This window comes from Eretmochelys imbricata, chromosome 16, assembly GCF_965152235.1.
Source record: "Eretmochelys imbricata isolate rEreImb1 chromosome 16, rEreImb1.hap1, whole genome shotgun sequence".
In the NCBI taxonomy this organism is placed as follows: Eukaryota; Metazoa; Chordata; order Testudines; family Cheloniidae; genus Eretmochelys; species Eretmochelys imbricata.
In genome coordinates this window covers 16,288,306-16,307,801 of record NC_135587.1, presented here as the reverse complement: position 1 = coordinate 16,307,801, position 19,496 = coordinate 16,288,306, and the positions used below count along the sequence as shown (strand labels likewise).

Genomic DNA, 19,496 nt, shown 5'->3' with positions numbered 1-19,496 from the left:
CGCTGGGGCAGTTTCCCCTCCCAGGTTCTCGGTATCTCAGCTCTGATTGCCCTCAAGACCATGTAGGCAGCTCTGTTTGCTTAAAAGCCGCACGTGATAGTAGGTCCAAGGACAACCCCATGTTGCAAGAGACTAATAGCACCTGATGTTTACAACCCCTCACCCCTCCACCACTGCTGAACACTGGAAGAACCAGGGCCTCAAGCCCATGCTCCTCTGCTGAGCTAGTAGGTGAGGTGATGGGTACAATGTCCAGACAACGAGAGGTCAGCATTTGCAGGCCTCCAAACTGCCTTGGCACCATCCCACGGGGTCAAGGCAATTTCACTCACCAAGGGATTGAGCCATAGGGCTGGGAGTAGTGTTGCCAAATATTGGTTGGGCATATTGGAGGTTTCATCACGTGACACCATCTTTAAATTAAAGATTAATCTTTAATTCCTGGAGACTCCGGGACAATCCAGGAGGGTTGGCCACCCTAGCTGGGAGCCAAGGGAGGGGAGTTTTACAGGATCATGGGGAACCTCTTGCAGGGCACTGAACTGATGGCAGGCAATGGGGCTTAGGGATTCTAGGGACACACAGGGGACAAAGGAAGAAGCGCATGTCAGACTGAGCTGATGCCACGTACGGGAGATGGAATCAGGAACAGAAGGAGAAGGAGACAATGTCTGGTGGGGTTTGGGGCATGGGATCAGCATCTTCTCCCGTCCTCTGCCCATTCCCAGCGCCCCCTCGCTGCCATTAGTAGGGGTAGGGTGAGACGGAAATGAGGATGAGGAAGACGCTCCGTGCCCGCTGCTCGCCGTGAGCCAGGGCCTGCACCTTCAGCCGATAGACGCCGGCAGTGTGGAGTGGGCGCAGTGTGGAGAGGACCCCCCGGCCTCTCTCGTCCCGGAGGGCGAAGGGGCTGCCCGGGCCCTGTTCCAGCAGAGTGAAGACAGTGCGGTTCTGCAGGAGGCTCCCCTGGGAAGAGGCAGTGAGCTGGACAACGTCGTGGCCGGCCGGGATGCCAAAGGGCAGCGTGAGAAGCTTGTACTGCAGAGTGAAGGGGCCTCCAGGGCTGCGGCGGAAGCACACTCTGCACGAGAACGGGCAGAGGACATGGGTGAGAGCGGTGAGGAGCGGCAGCATGATCTGAGCCTCGGGCTAGCAGCCAGGACTCCTGGGTTCTAAGCCTGGACAGCCTTGGACAAGTCACTGAGCCAGTCTGTGCCTCAGTTCCCCCACCAGGGAAAGGGCAGGGGGAGGGTCAGACTTGGCAAGTCTCAGCACTTTAACTCTTCAAAGTGCTAAATATCATTAATGTACTGAAATGGACATGTGCCAGTCCAGGCCCACTGGTGTTACACCCAGGACCTGACCACCCCCACAACCTGGCAGCAGAGCTAAGAAGAGCATTGGCAGGTTGGTCACGCCAGGAGAAGAGGAACAGCTGCCCCACTTGGGTACAAGCCCCTTCCAAAAGAACTTCTCCCCCCCTCCCCACCTTACCCTGGGCTGGAGCCTCTCCTATAGCCTGTGGGGCAGGGCGTATCCAGGCACTGGGAGCCTCCCCGCGTGTTAAAGCACACCTGGCTCGGGTTGCAGTGAATCCTCCCCTCTGCACATTCATCTATGTCTGCAGAGGAGAAAGGAGGGGGGAGTGAGGACAGACAGGTGCTCAACGGGGCCCAGGCTCTGCTGCTGGGGGATCCTGCTCGTTGTATCACACCCCTCTGTGCATTCAGGTGAACAGCTGCGCCCTGGAGAGCTCCTCCATTTTACCTGCTGGGTGAGCTGCAGAGTCTGGTGGCAGCAGGCACCCGCCCAGGGCACCCACCCAGTTACTAACATGCCCCCAAAGCAGACCGTGCATGACCATACTGCACACGGGTCCAGGAAGCAACAGAGCCACACAGGAGCGCCACAGCAATTCCTGAGCAATGGCTTGGCAGAGGGGGCAGGAGGACCATGGCCCTGTGGGCTAGTGGCCTGAGGCCAGGCATAGGCACCAGGAGGTCCCAAGTTCTAAGTCTGGCTCTGCCACCGCCATGCAGTGTGTCCCTTGGGCAAGTCACATCACCTCTGTTTCCTGCTCCATGGATTGGTGGCAGTGATACTAAGCTGCGAGCGCCATTTGTGAGGTGTAGGAATTTAATGGGCCAGATCCGGCCCTGGCCTAGCTCCGTTGACTTCCCTACAATGACGCCCCTTTGCTTGGGAGATGAAAAGTGCAGCACCAATGCAGGCACTGTGGGGAGCCTGGCAGCTGGGTGGGGATTTTGCTGGCGCAGCCAGAGACAGATGTGAAATCCAGGCTTTAGAAAGGGAGATTAGGGCTTACAGTATCGAAGTGGCAGGGAGGGATGGACGGACACACACGCTATGTAACCGACTCCTGAACAGCACGCACTGACCCCGGCAGGTTTCCCCATTGGGCAGCAGCCGGTAGCCAGCTGGGCATAAGCACTGGTAGCTGCCCTCCGTGTTCCTGCACTCGTGTTGGCACAGGTTCCGCACCTGACATTCGTCAAGATCTGTGTAAAGAGAAGGGAGGGGAAGCGAGGAGAGATTCCGAGTCCGGCACACTGCAATGCACTGCTGTGCCCTCCACCCCCAACCCCGAGGGGCAACCCCAGCCCCACACGCAGCATGACACTTCCCCTATGCCTTCAATGCACAGCCACCATGGTGCACAGTGCCACTGAAACAACCCTGCAAAGGCGTAAGGCCCCGGCAAGTGCTCCCATTTACCCACCCTCCGGGGGAGATGTGGCCCAGGGAAGCCCCACTCCAGCCCCATGGGGGACCAAAGGCCTCGGCCCCAGAGAGACCAATTGTATGGGGGAGCAGGTAGAGCCACAGAATGGCTGGCACAGTGGGGAGGAAGAAGGGAAGTAGGAGTGAGGAGAGTGGGTTATAAGACGGGCTATTCCCTTTAGGCCCTGGTGGGCACCCAGATCCTGCATGACCCTTCTGTCAGCCCACAACCTCTCTGCTGATGCTGGCACGCAGAGCACCTGCTTGCACCAGCGGCTTTTGCAACACGGACACTTGTTCATCGGGAACTGGATTGATGGCACCAACCCCTGCCCCCCCAGGCAGCCAGCAGGTGCCGCAAGCTTTCAGTTGCCCCGCAGCTAGGCTGGAGTTGGGCCTGTTCCAGCTGCATCGCTCCAAGGCTCCCCCTCTCTGGAGTGACAAGGGTCAGCAGCACGTGGCCTTACCAGTGCAAAGTCCATTGCGCCTGGTGAATCCTGACGGGCACTGGGCCTGGCTGCCGGGGCTCAGGGCGTTACCAGACTGGCCAAAGGAGAACCAGGTGTAATAGCCTCCCCCGGGCGATCGGCCACTTGGTCTGAGCCACTGCAGACGGGTCCTTCTGTTGCTGACACGCGTCACGTTCCCTCCTGCCTTCTCCGGCCCAGCACAAGACTTGCCATCCCCACGTAAGGCCTCCCCAGGTGGGCACAGGCATCTGTAACTGCCCTGGAGGTTGCGGCACTGGAAAGCACATGGCGGAGGTACCCGCTGGCATTCGTTTATGTCTGATACAGAGAGAAAAGCCAGCGTGAGTAACAGAGCCCAGCTTTCTAGGGCAGAAGCCGCGCTGGCTAATGGCTAGAGCAGGAAATAGGAACCCAGGATTCCTGGGGTCTGTTCCCTGGCTCTGGAAAGCAGAGTTGTCTCCTGGTTAGAGTGGGGGGAACTGGGAGTCAGGACTCCTGGGTTTCTATTCCTGGCTCTGCCACTAACATGCTGCGTGACCCTGAACAAGTCACTGCACCAGCTACAGCTTAGTATCCCCACCTACGAAGTGAAGATAACACTTCTTGATTCCCACCACCACAGAAGGCTTGTAAGGGTTAATGAATGATCCTGAGGCGAAGGGCAGGGGACAAGGTCCAGCGCAAAGCATTCACACCCACCACCCCCTGCACCCAAACACCCGCCTCCTGCAAGGTTTGAAGCTTCACTGGCAGCTTCCCCCAGATCCATGCCTGGCAACTCTCCTTCCCCCCTGCTCTCACCAGGGGGCGCTCTCGCCGGGCAGCGGGAGAGCAGGCGGCTCCCTCTACAGGTGACAGCATGAAAGGGACTGGGCAGAGGAGAGCTGTGTCGGGAGAGAACTAGCTGCGTTACTCCAGCAGCCACCTGGGGGGTCAAGACCCGTCTCCGGACTTGTCACAGAGCGAGTCAGTAGCGGAGTCTGGAATTGAACCCAGGAGTCCTGAGGCCCACCCCCACTCTCCTGCTCGAACCAGCAGAAATGCTACCTCTCCCTGCTTTTCTCATTGCATGGCAAAGGCTGGCAGGTCTGTGTTACCCAAGCAGGGTCGGCCGGTGCCCTGGGTCCTGTAACCGCGGGGACACGTGCACCGGTGCCCGCCGACGGTGTTCACACAGATCTGGTTGTAGCGACAGGCGTGGGATCCCTCCGCGCACTCGTCCAGATCTGTGGGGAGAACGAGAGGAGAGGTCCCCCGGCGAGCAAGTCCCCACACAGCAGCTAAAGCAGAGGTGGGCGATATGGCCCGTGGGCCACATCCAGCCTGCGGGACCATCCTGCCCAGCCCCTGAGCTCCTGGCCGGGGAGGCTAGCCCCCGGCCCCTCCCCCGCAGCAACACCACCAGCGCTCTGGCCCGCCGCTCCTGCTGGGCAGTGCGGGTGGCGTGGCTGGCTCCGGCGGGGCTGCCAGCTCCTGCTGCTCTGAGCAGCATGGTAAGGGGGCGAGGAGCGGGGGGGTTGGGTAAGGGGCAGGGGGTCCTGGAAGGCAGTCAGGGGACAGGGAGCAGGGGGCGGTTGGATGGGGCCGAGGTTCGGGGAAGGCGGTCAGGGGATGGGGAGCAGGGGCAGTTGGATAGGCGTGGGAGTCCTGGGGGGCCTGTCAGGGGCCAGGGGTGTGGATAGGGGTCAGGGGGGCACTCAGGGGACAGGGAGCGTTGGATAGGGGGTGGGGTCCCGGGGGGGGCAGGGGGGCCCAGGAGGGGGCGGTCAGGAGACAAGGAGCAGGGGGGTTGGATGGGTAGGGGGTTCTGAGGGGAGCAGTTAGGGGGTGGAAAGTGGGAGGGGGCGGGGGCCAGGCTGTTTGGGGAGGCACAGCCTTCCCTACCCGGCCCTCCGTACAGTTTCGCAACCCCGATGTGGCCCTCAGGCCAAAAAGTTTGCCCACCCCTGAGCTAAAGCCATGGCCCCTCCTCGTGCATCATGGGCTGAGATGCCAGGAGACCACTGACCCCTTGTCACTGCCTGGGACCCCTCTTGTGTCCAGCCTCCTGATCCGCTTTGGCCTGTACTGAGCACGGGGCCGATCGAGGGCTCCCTGGCTGGGCTCACTGAGACTAACTCCCCTCTCCGCTAAGGGGAACCCCAGGTGGGGCAGGATGGGAGGAGCTGGCCCTGCAGCTTCCCCATCCCACAAGGCAGAGGACTCATCCCTGGGCTGTTCATCCAGCCCCCGGCACACGCTGGAATGCCCCGCTGGAGAGCCTTAGGGAAGGAGTGCGAGCCAGGCGATGTCCCTCCCCATGGGCCGGGCAGGAGAGCCCAGGGGCCGTTACCTTCACACCCCACTCCATCCACGGCCGGACGGAAGCCAGCCCTGCAGTGCGTCAGACACCGATAGGCCCCCGCCAGGTTTGCACATTGCTGCTCCGGGCGGCAGGCATGGGTGCCCTGCGCACACTCGTCTATGTCTGCAGAGAGAGCCGACCGTCAGTGTAGCTGCCTCACCCCCTCACCCATGGAGCCTGGCAGCAGGGGGGCTTCTGGGCCCAGGCCACCTCCAAAAGAAACCCTCTGCCCCCTCTCTGCAGGGAGGCCTCCTGCCGGTCTCCTTCCCGTTGGGCAGCATCGATGAAACTGCCAATGGCTGCTTCACAGCATCGTCGGACCCCCAGCCACCGCGCCCTTCGATCTCTGGCCCAGCAGGGTGCACAGACATTCCCGCGCTGGGGGGGGGGGTGTCTTTCCCCCTGAGACGTCCAGAGAAGAAGGATGGACTGGTCTATGGGGCAGCCCCCTGCTATGTTCCCCAAGGGAGCTCCCAGGGCCAGACCTGCACGTGTTCCTGTCTCCAGCCTCCTGATATTCCCATGGGCACCCACCACCCCCAGGGAAAGGGGCCTTCCTCGCTCTGGGGAGAAGGCAGAAGGGGCATCCCCTCCCTCACCTAAGGAGGTTCTGGAGATCCTTCCGCCTGGGATCGCTTGCCCCCATGCAGCGAGGGCGCAGGGCGAATTGCTTGTGCTCACACCCAGAGGCTGTCCTGTCCTAGGCCTGCAGCTTCCCCGGAAGGTCAGGCCAATGTTGGGGGGCGGAGGGAAGCTGGAGGGTAGCCCCTTCCTTACCTCTGCACTCCCTGCCATCCGGCACCAGGGCGTATCCGGCAGGACAGGCGCAGGAGAAGCTGCCCACGGAGTTGTGGCAGACATGGGAACAAGGGCTCTTCGCAGCTGCACACTCGTTCCGATCTGGGATGCAGGGAAAAGGAGTTACCGTCCCTTCCCAGCAAGAGCCTGGGGTAGCACGGGCCAGGTACGCCTCTGCTGCCCCCACCCTCAGCACCGAGCCAGGCGAAGCCACGACCGCCGGGGAAGAGGCACCTCAGCAGAGGTTACTGACCCGGAGATCACCCCAGGGCAGCGGGGAAGCAGAAACCAGGCCCTGGGTAACTGCCTCTGGAGAGCTGCCATTGCTGGGGGGAGAGCACAGAGGCTGCATGCAGACGGCAGCATGCGCTCCAACCTCCCCTCCTGCCCCCATGCAGCACCTCTCCTCACCCTGGCTGGGACGGCTCCCAGGTATGCACATCTAGTAATGGCCTCTGCCAGCCACAGGGTGCCAGAGCCTCCCCCAGCCAGTGCACACAGGGCCTCCAGCAGCCGGGGGAGGGGATGGCCGCACTGGAGCTGGAGGTCAGCTGCAGCCGGTGCTGGGTAGATGTACAAGCGCCAGCTAGTCTGCTAAAAATAGCAGCCCGGGCGCAGGCAGGCGCAGCCCTGGGGCAGGACTGAACTGGGGTGGCCAGCCCAGCCTGCCACCTGCACCAACACTGCTGTTGTTAGCCCGCTAGCTCAATGAAAGGCAGCATGCCGACGTCTAGCCGCACTGGGAATTACAGGGCCGCGGCACCCCCGGGGACACCAGACACTGAAGACACCCTGGCGTTGAGCAGGGATGGAGAACGGGCCCCAGCCTGAGGGAAGCACATGGCCCACCCCTCAGGAATGGCGCTTACCTATGCAGTACAGCTGCTGCGGGCCCAGTGCAAACCCCTGCGGGCACTGCTCTCCGTTCGCCTCTGTGACAAAGACAAGAAGGCAAGAGAGCCCCGTCAGCACCTCAGTGAGGCAGGGCTCGTGGGGAGCACGGGGGACAGGAGCCCTCGGCACAGCATCACCCAGCTCCCAGGTACGCCAACGGGGAACGGCCTCCCTCTCTCATCCTGGGGAGCAGGGCACACTGGGAGAAGCTTGTCCTGCCACCGTCCGGCCCGTGGACTCTGACTCCAGGGCTGTCAGCGGGCCACACTCACCCGGAGAAGACGGCTGCTCTCCTGTTACCTGCGTGGAGGGAGGAGCTGAGCTGGAAGAGGAGCTCCTCAGAGGCCGGCTTGAAGGAGGATGTGACGGCCCTGGCCTGGACGTGCTGCACCAGGGAGGGCTGCCGACCCAGGGCAGCATTGTACTCTATGCTGTGGTTGCCGCGGATCTGAAGCGGGAGCCCGTCCTGCAAGTAGCTCTGCACAGACTCCACGTGCAGCTGCCCGGCCCCTGTCTGCACGTAGCGCTCGCTGAAATCCTGGGTGGGGGGAAGAGGGAGATGGGACACTCAGGCACCGGGGCTCACTGGGACGAGGGGCTGTGGCAGCGGGGATCTCCTGTTGTGCCCTTGGCTGTCACTGTGGGCAGGAACAGGCACTGCCAAGGTGCTGGCGGGGGCTGCTGGGCAGAGAAGAAGGTAGCGAGGGCGGTGTCCCGGAGCTCCTACTGACCTGGAAAAGCACAGCAGCCTCTGCGATGCTCTCCGGCACAAACCCGTTGACCACAGCGTCGAAGAGAAGAGCCCCACCGGCGTCCAGGCCTCGGGCGACATGCGTGATCCGGAGAAGCTCCCCTGCAGCAACAAGGGGCGGCAAGCAGGGTTCAGCAACTCCGTACCAGTTAACGATCCAGCCCACGATGATTTCAGACAGCCCCGGGGCTCAGCCAGGCTGCAAAGGGCCCAGATCTGGGCTCTGGATGGGGCCAGCAGCAAATTTCAAGATGTCGAAGCCAACTTTTAAACCTGGGGGTATTTGCATCTGCAGGCTTGTCTCTGACCCCAGCAACTCGCTGTGCAGACACAAGGCTCCCTGCAGAGCACCGCAGGCCACCCCAGCAAAACACCACGCCCCATCGCTGGCTCTTAGGAAGGGCTCGGTAAGGCTGGCACTGAAATGAGCTGCCCTGCCTGGCTGGGAGCCCTGCAAACAGCTCTTCATTCTATTCCCTCCAGATGCCTAGACACCAAACGTCCTGTTTCCCTTGGGGTTCCAGTGAACCCGGAGCCCCCATCTGGAATTCAGGCCAAGGGGTCAGTTTTCACTAGTGTGGGGTTGAAGCCACAAATTTCACTGGGTTTTGTGCCAAAGTTGGTCCCCTAAAGCAGAGGTGGGTCACTCAGGCTGGGACACAGCCCTGCTCCAAAGGCTCACGAGCCACCCCAGACGCCTCAGGCACCGCGGTGGAGATGGCTAGCACACAACAAAACCAGAACCCAGGCGGCACTCCTTGGGGGCTTGGGTTTTGCTGTGAACGTTTTGCACAACCTCAGCATGCAGTGGTCACCAGCCTGTCTCCAGGAACTCCCTGCAAAGCGACCTGAAGGATAGGACTCAGGATCCCTGGATTCAATGCCCATTTTTGCCACTGGCCTGCTGGGTGACCTTGGCAAGCCACTGCCCCTCTGTGCCTCAGTTTCCTCAGCTGTAAAATGGGGATAATGATACTGCCTGCCTTTGAGATCTACTGATGCCAAGCCCTGTGTAAGAGGCAGGTATTTGTTATTATCTGACCCCCCCCGGGTGAGAAATGAGCAGTGCAGGGTTTCCTTCCCCAATCCACCCTCCTTATGAGCTATGGGTGATACCTAGCTCTCTGGGTGGCTGACGGAACGTTTCTGCTGACTGAGACATGCCACGGATGTAACCCTGATCATCGTCCCAGGCCGTCTGTTCCAACTGATGCCAAACCTCCCACCCAGCCCTAAGGGAACCTCCCTAACAACAAGGCTCCCACACGGACTCCTGCACCATGATCTCTGCCGCCCTCCCTTGGCTCTCAGTAGGACACACATGCCTGCCTCCTCACCTGTGGCAAACTCCACCTGCGACTCCTGCCTGAAGACACCACTGGTCAGCGAGAAGCCGTTCCTGGTGCTGCCACTCTGATGTGCAAAGGACCAATAGATCGGAGCAATGATGGTGACCAGGACTCTCATCAGTGGCCCTGGGAAGTTCAGGGAAGGGCACGAGGGTCAGTCCCATCTCAGTCAGGGCTCTCCTGAGGAGTAGCTGTGCGTTCTGGGGAGAGGCGCCCCGGAATCCCAGCCAGCTCCCCACCCAGTGCATCGGTCACACTGGCCTTAGCAATTAAATTGTGGTCAAAGGTCCTTATTGGGGCAGCAGAATCAGAATCATGATCCTACTCCAGCATGGCACTCCCAGCAGCAAACAGTCTGGAGCCATTCATCCCAGGGAGGTACTAAGCCTGTTCTGCTCACATGGGAGACTCCCGTCTGTATCTGGGTGAGCACTCAGGAGTTCCTGCCCTGCTAGCCCTGTGCCCCAGGGGTCAGAGGTGCTAAGCACCTACTGCTCCCACTAGTCACCGAAGAGGGCACTCAGACCTTCTCATACCAAGGCAAGAGGCCTCTCGGTGATGGGTCAGGCTCCCCCATAACTCAGCCCCCAGATCCCTTCCATGAAAATCCTGTTAGGAGCAGCTCCCTCCCCAACAGCACCCGAGGAACCCACCAAGGGAGTCGCAAGCTTAGATCCCTAGGCCAGAAGGGACCATTGTGATCATCTAGTCTGACCTAGACCAGAGAAAGCCCCAAAATAGCTCCTAGAGGAGATCTTTCAGAGAACTATCCTGTCTTGATTTAAAAATGGGCAACGATGGAGAATCCACCACAAGCCTTGGGAAATTGTTCCAATGGTTAATTACTCTCACTGTTCACAATTTACATCTTATTTCCAGCCTGAATTTGTCTAGCTTCAACTTCCAGCCATTGGCTCATGTGATACTTTCCTCTGTTAAACTGAGAAGCCCACTATTAAATATTTGTTCCCCATGTAGGTACTTACAGACTGTCATCAAGTCACTCCCCTGGACCCTCTCTTTGGTAAGCTAAATAGATTGAGCTCCTGGAGTCTAATACTAGAACGCAAGTTTTCTAATCCTTTAATCATTCTCATGGCTCCTCTCTGACTCCTCTCCAACTGATCAACATCCTCCTTGACTTGTGGGCCCCAGACCCGGAAGCACGATTCCAGCGGCGGGCCCACCAGTGCCCAATACAGAGGGAAAGCACAGAGAGCTGTGATGCCTGCTGCGTTCGGAGTGCGGCGAGCAGGCAGGCAGGAGGATCAGACCAGCTCCTCAATTCAAGCAAACCCACCTCGCGCCTCACCCTCCAGACTCCTTCCTCAGCTCCCAACAGCGTTCCCCAGTCTGTACCGCACCCACTCAGCCCTGCGCTGAGCGAGGCCCAAAACGAGCTTTGGCTGCCGAGTGCCAGAGGGGCATTGAAGAACCACACCCCGATAGGTGCCTGGCAGGCACAGTCACGGTTAGGTTAGCATACCGCGGGGCACTGCAGGTACTGTATTGTCCCAGGCCGGGGCTGCGGGGGGGTTGGGGGGGGCAGACAGGACTCAGGTATGTGAATGTAAAGGGGGATAGACCGGTCCTGTGGTTCTCCCGGGTCTCCAGCTCCCAGACGAGACGCAGCTTGTGCTACTAGAGGTCTCCCTAAATCCTGGGATGGGTTACCTAGCCAGGGCACAGACAACGGGTTACATACGTGTACGAGTGGGATCAGCAGCATTTATCCACTACATCCCACTAGAGCTGGTAAAAAAATACCGCACGGCTAAGTCGCTCCATGCCCCTCACACTACAGGCAAGCGTACTGTGCAGTGGGTATTTCACCCAGATTTACATCCGGCTTTTTGCCATGTAGTAGGTGTAACGGACGCAAGATGCATCCCCGGGGCGTCACGCACCGACAGCTGGTGGGATATTCCTGATGCTGCTCCATATGGTGGCCGTGCCAGAGCGGGGATCCTCCATCACGCTGGCATTCAGAGAGGCAATGCCAAATTCTTGGTCATTAATGATGCCGATCAGACTGCCCCGGACTCTGAGGGGCTCTCCTGAGGGAAGGGGAACAGGGCGGAATGAGTGGGGGAGACCCACACTTTGCACAGCAAGACCCAAGCTGGTGGGCAGAGGGCCCACTTGGCCAGCGAGCCATTAATCCCCATCTCCCCTCCTGCACCACTTCATTTCCGGTGCCCAGCTACCATGGGCAGCCGGAGCCTGGCCTGCAGGAGCCCTCTGCCCTCTGCTGCAATACACTGCTGCACCAGCTGCCGGGCACAGGTCAGGCCAGTGTTGGTTTGTCACGGTTGGAGCAGAGGGAGTCATCTCCTAGGGCAGCTGGGGTTCACAGCTCCACAGGACTAATCTGGATGATCTCTGTACAAACCACATCCTTGCACCTGCCCACAGGCTAATACACATGCACAGCCACCCACATGGTCTCACACGGTCCCATTCAGGCTGCTCTCTGTGCTGCACACGACCATCTCTGGCCTGGGTTTCTCTCTGCAGCGTGTTTCATTTGCTCTTCCTGTAAAGCATCTGGGCAGTGCCAGAGCACCCCTATTACTGCTAATCAGACGGATGCACCAGGCACTGCTGCATACTTCCTCTGCCTAATCGCATGACTGTCTCATCTGGCTCTTCAATCTGTTCACCGAGAAAAAGCCGACATCACCAGGCCTGGGCATTTAGCAGGTCTCCCGAGACAAAAGAATCAAATCACTGAGGATAGATTCAGTAAAACTCAAATGGGGAAGACCAGCCTGCTGTGGGGTGGAGGAGCCGGGTATGCAAGCCTTCATTGAGGCTTCGTGGCTCAGGGGCTTAAATGCAGCTTCGAGATTCCCCCAGCTCCACCCCAGGGCTATTCGCTTGCAAAGGAAAAGGAGAGAGGCGGCAGGATATCAAACAAAGAGGGGCATAGAGGTCCGTTGCCCCACCTCTCGGTGCCATTCCACTCAGTACAGGACAACGGCGGGAAGAACCAATGAAATTACAAGGCAACATGGTTTAAAACAGATCACTAGGGAAGTACATCTTGACACAGCACATCGTTAACCTGTGCAACTCAGTGCTGCAGGATGCTACAGAGGGAGCAAATTAGATATTTATAGGAATAAGCATAATGCCTGCGTTACACCAGACAGGGTATCCAGGGTAAGGGCTGGTGCAGCAGCACAACTATGAGTCCTAACGCTTCACCTGTCAGCAGGTGGAACCAGAAACTTCCTCCTCACCCCAGCTGCTTTACTGTGTTTGCAAAGGAGGAGGGGTGGAATATTCCTTCCGTCTTATGCATCCAGGATTGGCCACTGGTGGAGACAAGAGACCAGCCTCAATGGCCCATTGCCCCAGTCTGGGAAACGGAGAACCCACTTGATAGACAAAGGCCCCTGCTATTAGCATCCGTGTTCTCATGGGAGCGCTCAGTGGGGCACAGGGCCCTCCATACACATCTGCAAACTCCACTTGGATGCTACATACACATTACAGCTCCCATCTGACTGAAATCCTGCTGTAAAACCCCCAGACAGGCCAAGAGAAACCAGGTCGGGGAGCTCCCAGCTTTGCAGGGATCCTCCCTTCCCACTGGCCAATGGCCCTCAGGCCGGAGCCTGCCCCCAGCATGCACAGGGGGAGAGGCACCTCTCAGAGCTGTGCTTCGTACCAGGGCACTGATGGGGCGAGCATAGCTCCATCACCACATCCTCCCCAGCGCAGGCCTTGCCGCCGGACTGAGGGGGCAAGTGGACACAGGAGTAGGTGTGCTGGCCACAGCCCCCTTCACAGGGCAGAGAGCATCTGGACCAACTGCCCCAGCTTGCCCAGTGCCCGTCCATTAGGGCAGGCGGGGGAAATAGAACTTACAGCCAATATGGTTCTATTTGCTTAACCCCCGCAGCCTTGCTGCCCTCCCAGCGACCAGTCCTCCCCTGTGGTGTGCGGAGAGGGTAGAGGGCACTAACAGGCTCCCCCGTTCCACGCAGGATCTCCAGCCCATGGGGCGCATACCTCGCATCGTTAGGAAGGCCTGGACGACCGAGGATCCCATCAGATTGCGTGCAACACATTCATACAGCCCCACGTCTCTCTCCTCCACGGCGCTGATCAGCAGCGTGGAGTTGGCTAGAATCTGGACTCGGTGGTTCTCCTGGAGGGGTTTCTCTTCCCGGGTCCACTCCACTGTGGGGGCTGGCTCTGCAGTAGCCTGGCAGTGCAGCATTGCCCTCTCCCCAGCACTCACAGCCACGTCTTGAGGTTTCACACTAAACACAGGGGCACCTAGAACACAGGGGGGTAACCACCTGGTCAGTGCAGCACCCTACGCCCGGCCGAGTCCGAGAGTGCTCAGTGGAGCTGAGACCAGTATAGGCGTTCTGACATTCAGCTCTGAATTGCCCCAGAGTTCAGAGGGGGTGGGATAGCTCCACCCATACTTATTTTGAGGGGCTTCTGGTCAGTTACTCGCATCTCTCTCAGATGTAACCCGGACTCTTCCAAGAGAGATGTTCACACACAGTCACATTGGATTTCTGAGGCCCCGGGGGATTTTATGAGGCTGATCCTCTCAGTCAGTGGGGTTACTAGACAACTCTGTCATTTTTTCTTCTTGATCTCAGTCCTCTGCCCACATCCTGAGGACAGTTACAAAGTCAGAGAGTCTAAGGCCAGAAGGGACACCTGATCACCTTGTCTGACCTCCCGTATATCCGCGGTCCCCACACCACCAAGCACCTGTGCATTTAACCCAATTGGGCCAAAGCATGTCAGGCCTCAGCAGACTATGTCACTGTGTGCCAGAGGGAGAGAACTGGAGGGACTGAGGTGCACAAGTGCCCAAGGCCTGGGGCAATGGCAGGGACCTGATCAAGCAGGATACACCCAGTTTGGCCATTTCCCCTGCAAACCAACTGCCAACCCCCCCCCCACAGGCATGAGGGCGACACCGTCCATGAAACTAAACTACTGAGGCTGCCAATGTGGATGGACACTCACTCCGCAGGGCAAGGGTGACCACCTTCTCCACCGTGCCCACCTCGTTCTCTGCCACGCACTTGTAACGCCCCGCGTCGTCTCTCTGGGAGGAGGGAAAGCAGGTGCATCACCCACCTTGCCCAAGGCAGGGCTGCACTGATGACTTCCCAGGAGTCCAAGGGGCACAGCTAATTAGCATAACATCGGGCAGACTGAAGCCCCTTCATCTTTAAGACAAACTGGTGGCGAACACGCAACACCCCATCGGGCCTTTGCAGAGGACTGCAGAGCCGGAGCTAGGGCCTCTCCAGGTTCCCCTTGAGTGACAGACGCCGGAGATCAATGTGGGCCTTATCTGCCGGCCGGCCCCTCCTCACAGAGAATGCTTCTGTTCGGAGTTAGGGTAGAGAGGAAAGAATTTTTTTAGACCCTCTCATAACCCCCAGCAACAAAAGGAGAGGCTGGCCCAGCGAAGAAATCAGTGCACTAGTTCCACAGAGGGAGAAGTTACCTCCCGAGTACACCTCCACCGGGTGAACGGGTCCAGAGAGCCCAGCCCCTGTGGCTGACCCTGCTTGTTCCCAGGCAGCATCTCCTCTGCTATGCAGAACGCTCCAAGATTCGCTAGCCCCCACTCCAATCTAATCCAGCCATGAGACTCAAAGGAGGGAAGGAAAAATCTGGCAGCACAAACGAATAGAGAGAAAAGGGAAGAAACCCAAGCCCCTTCTCACACACCCCTGCAGCCCTCAGCCCCCGTCTACAGGGAGCCAGTGCTGGGACTGGGACTCACCACCGTCCCATAGATGGCCAACGAGCCGTTCTGCAGCTGGCGTAGGTGGGGGCTGCCCAGCAGCGGGAGCCCGTTTTTATTCCAGTGGATAACTGGGGCAGGGTCGCTGTGGGCTTCGCAGTTCAGGAGGGCGTTGCCCCCGAGGGGCTCCACCTGGTAGGCACTGACTTCGCCACGTAGGACCGGAGCCTCTGGGGAAGGAGAATGGGTTAGAGACAAAAATCTTGCTTGGGTCTGGGCTATGCGCTCCCGGAACAGCCAGGGCCTTCAGACACCAGGCCATGCTCTGGTCTCTGTGGATGCAGGAGGGTCTGCTGACCACAGAGGTGCTATTCCAGGCTGAGACCAGACCCCCTCTTCTCAGCACTCCACGAGCGAGCCGCCCCCACGGCCAAGGTACCTTTCACATAGACGAACGCGATGGCCTTGATGCTCCCCACGCCGTTCTCGGCCACGCAGGTGTAGGTGCCATTGTCCTCTTTGGTGACGGCCTCCCTCTGCAGGGTGCTCTGCCCTCTCTGCTCCCAGATGCCCGCTGCCAAGGAAAGCCACACGGGACGGTTTGGCGGACAGACAGTGGAGACAGCTCCCCAATGCATGGTACCATGGAGCAAGCAGGTGCCTGCCAACTCAGCCACGCCACCAGCATGCTGGAGCCCTTGGTGCCTGAGAGTTAGGGTGAATGGGGAAGATGAATGGGGAAGGGGCTGGAAGGCCCTGGAGTCCAGCTCTCCCTTCTGTTCCTGGGGGAAAGTGAGCGACACAGACCAGGGCTGATCCCCTCACTTCCCAGAAGGAACGGCAGGACCTGGACAAAATGGCCACCCTTTCCACTTCTTCAGAGCCTTCTTCTGAGGGCAGGCCCACCTGGGATGATGAAAATAGCAGCACGTCCCTCTCCACCGCCTCTAGCTCAGCGAGCTCACAGTGCAAGTCTCGCAACCTGCCCCCCTGTGAAGTGGGTTTTCTTAGCCCCGTGTTACAGGTGGGGAGACCGAGGCACAGAGAAGTCATGTGACTCAGACAGAGCCAGTGTCACAACCCGGACCAAAACCCAGGAGCCCCGACTCCCTGCTCTAACCACTCGACTGCACTCCCTCCTGCACACAGCTCTGCACAATAACCTACAGCTAGGTCTGCACCCTGCTACCAGGATCTCTGGGGCCTTTTCTAAGAGACACCAGTGCAGCCCCCAGGTCACTCTCCTTTCGTTCACCTGCTCTCTTACCCCTCCCATCACCTGGGGTCTCATGCCTTCTTTCTCTGCCTCCCCCGATCTAATCCCCCCTCATTCCATGCCAGCCCCCACCGCTCCTATGGCAGAGTTTGCCCAGCTTACCTCTGACGGGTTTGTTGTTGACTGTCCAGGTGAGGTGGGGCATCGGGTTCCCCTTTGCCACACAGCCAAGTATCAGCCTCTCGCCCCTGTTCAGCGTCCGGTCCCTTGGCTGCTCTGTGAAGGCGGGAGGGACGTGGACGGAGAGCTGGAGCTGCAGTGTGGCTTTCCCAGCAGAGTTTTCTGCAGTGCAGGTGTAGGTCCCGGCATCCCCACCCTGCAAAGGGGGAAGGTTCGAGTAAGTCAGTGGGACACCCCTTGGGCGAGGCGCTGCACCCCACAAATGAACCGAGCCCAAAGGATTCTGAATGCTTTTCCATTCCAGCCAACGGGCTGATCCTCCACTCTGAGCTGGGTCCTTTGTACTCCTCAGGATCCCGAGAGTACCCAGCTGGCTGAGATTTCCCTGGGGGTATGTGTGCACGTCAGGGGTCCAGCCAGTTCCCACTCTCCCTGCCTCGGTGTGGAGGCCATGCCAGGGACAGGGCAGAGCTCTACTAGGCTCATCCTCAAGTGGTGTTTGTGCACAGATTGATTCAGTGCTTGGTTTTAAAAGTTAATTTTTCTCTTGGCGGGACCTGTGTGATCAACATCCCCCAGACACACATGCAGCCCCAGGCAGCTCCACCTGGTGCCAAAGGGGACGGGGCACAAAGCTCAGAAGCCATTGACTGCAGGTCCTGAAATCAGCCAGTGGGAGTCACTATTAACTGGGACCCGGCTCTCCCCTCCTTCCCCTGCAGCCCTCCCAGCCCCTGAGAGTACAAGAGGCACTGGACATGTCGTCAGTCAGCCCAGGGTGACACTGTAAGGCCACTTCTTCCCAAGATCCCTTTACTATCACGGGCCTGCAGACCTGGGAGAAGTAAATGGGATGTGCCCCAGATAAACCAGAAAACACACTGCCCCCTTGGATTGCTTACCTGGGAGTCCTTCACCATCAGCTCCCCAGACGGCAGCAAGGTGAATTTTCCCTCCATCCTTGGCAGCGGGACCCCGTCTTTGGACCAGGTGAGTCTGGGCTCAGGGACTCCCCGAGCTGCACAGGGCAGGAGAACTTGCAAGCCCTCCAGGATGGACAGCTCCGGCCGGCTGGCCTCAATGACTGGGGGCACTGGGAAAAAACAGAGAATGGGAGACAAAGGATCCCTCATCCGATTTCAGCGGACGGGGTTCCCCCTCCCACAGCTACTTCCCAGTGAATGCCAGGCGTGATCCAGCTTTGAATGAATAACTGAGTTTGCAGAAGTGCCCTGCAGTGAGATGCCAGCCCAGACCCTGGTAAATGAACTCCACCCCACCCCACCCCAGCCTCGCGGCTCTGCATGGTGCTCCTCTGTTACCCTCTGCCCCTGCGTACTGCCAAACCCCTCACACCTCCCCCTGCTCTCCCTCATGGTGCACAGAGACGAATGCAGCACAAGAGTGGAGGGGACACAAGCCAGAACATTGGATCCAAACACCACCTGGCTTTGCACCCAGATCCAGGCTCTACATTTCCAGCAGGCCCCTGTGCTACCTCAGACCAAGACCTGAACATCCTGGGTGCTTGGGGGAAACGTGCATCCAGCTCCCAAATGCTGCAGCTCAGCCCATCTCTAGTAACAGCACATGGTGACACTTGGCCCCCAGGCGCTGGTTTGGAAACAGCGCAATCCAGCCACGCTGCCCTCTTCTCCGAGCACCGTAAAGCTAGAAAGCGTTCCTTGTCCAACACCTGTAAGGGACCAGAATGGTGACCAAGCTCTGCTGCCCACCCCTGCATCCCACATCAAGCTGGGAAACACACTGGGTCCTGGGCCCCCTATGGAGGTTTTAGTAACAGATACTCGCCACCTCCCCAGGTCAGACAGGACATTCCAGCCAGGCCCAGGGGAACAGGAGAGCACATACTGCGGGATAACGCACAGCCCCCTGGGTTTCACATGTGGCTCTGGGTTTGCTCCGAGGCGTGGGTCCCCGTTCATGCTCCTACCTTGCACAATCAGTCTGGTTTTCCCCAGCGCTGTGCCCGAGGGGTTCTGAGCCACACACAGATAAACCCCAGCATCCTCCTCAGAAGCCCGGGACAGATGCAGATGCCCATTGGGGAGCACCTTGAAACCGGCTCCTGCCACCAGGAAACAAAGATCAGAGAGAAAAGGGATGTGACGGAAATGAAGAGCAAGAGCAGGAAGGCCGGCCACTGGTCAGACAACCCTGGCCCAAGCACACTAGTGACTGACTGACAGACTATACACAGGGACCGCTTCCTCCGTGCATCACATGCGGCCTCCTCCCAGGTAGCACACAACAGCTTAGCTTAGGAAGTGAAGAACCCATCGGACCCTCTGAATCGGCAGGTGGAGGCAGAGTCTAATGACTCTTGGTGGCTTTTAGCAAGGATACCCAGGTTAATGTCTCCTTAGATGTGCCAAGGGGTATTTTAGGATCACCAGCTGTCCTGATCTCCCACTGAACTGACTCACGGTGCCCCCTGCTGCCCTCTGACACTGTGCTGGGATGCACAGGGCTACCAAGTGGAGCGCCTCCCGGCGCTGCAGCCAGGAGAGGTTCCGTGAGAACTAGGGATCTAGGGCAGGAGGGGATGGGGGATTTGGAAGGTCCTCAGATTGTTTGTCGCCCAAGCCACTGCCACCCCCAGCAGCGCCCGGGGTGCTAAGTTCCAGTAGCATCACCAACCCCTCCCAGGGGCTTTGCTGAGGTGAAGGCATGGACCGGCTGCTGCAGTGACCAGCGGGGCAGTTCTGGGCTCGGCTGGTTTAGCTGCACCCCAGCTCACCTGCTGGGATACTGATCCCTTCCTTCTGCCACGTGACCACCGGGCGGGGGATCCCAGACGCCTCACAGGGCAAGACCACACCAGCATTGACCCTCACCTGCACCATGCTGGGCAGGGGCTTCACCACCGGGGACTCTGCAGTGAAGATGGGGAACGGTGCCTGAGCTGGCTCCTTCAGAGTGTACAACCTGGCTGCTTTCCCAGCCTCCAGGGCTCTATGGTCAGTCGTAACCAGGAGAGGTCCAGGAAGCCAG

At 59.2% G+C, this 19,496-nt stretch overlaps 1 protein-coding gene across 1 annotated transcript in view; it reads right to left on the bottom strand.

The window, feature by feature from the left end:
- Positions 1-710: 710 nt before the first annotated feature.
- Positions 711-19,496, bottom strand: part of HMCN2 (hemicentin 2) — a 119,963-nt gene continuing 101,177 nt past the window's right edge. Inside the window, exons 79-98 of the mRNA XM_077836252.1 lie at positions 19,243-19,377; positions 18,436-18,570; positions 17,384-17,574; positions 16,464-16,677; positions 15,525-15,659; positions 15,125-15,315; positions 14,353-14,434; positions 13,369-13,638; positions 11,256-11,405; positions 9,337-9,474; positions 7,980-8,101; positions 7,549-7,786; positions 7,224-7,286; positions 6,334-6,456; positions 5,545-5,679; positions 4,310-4,438; positions 3,210-3,530; positions 2,400-2,519; positions 1,495-1,621; positions 711-1,081 (exon numbers count right to left, since the gene is read on the bottom strand). Of these exons, the coding sequence (XP_077692378.1) occupies positions 745-1,081; positions 1,495-1,621; positions 2,400-2,519; positions 3,210-3,530; positions 4,310-4,438; positions 5,545-5,679; positions 6,334-6,456; positions 7,224-7,286; positions 7,549-7,786; positions 7,980-8,101; positions 9,337-9,474; positions 11,256-11,405; positions 13,369-13,638; positions 14,353-14,434; positions 15,125-15,315; positions 15,525-15,659; positions 16,464-16,677; positions 17,384-17,574; positions 18,436-18,570; positions 19,243-19,377 (3,356 nt within the window). The 3' untranslated portion in view covers positions 711-744. The remainder of the gene's footprint in view (positions 1,082-1,494; positions 1,622-2,399; positions 2,520-3,209; positions 3,531-4,309; positions 4,439-5,544; positions 5,680-6,333; positions 6,457-7,223; positions 7,287-7,548; positions 7,787-7,979; positions 8,102-9,336; positions 9,475-11,255; positions 11,406-13,368; positions 13,639-14,352; positions 14,435-15,124; positions 15,316-15,524; positions 15,660-16,463; positions 16,678-17,383; positions 17,575-18,435; positions 18,571-19,242; positions 19,378-19,496) is intronic.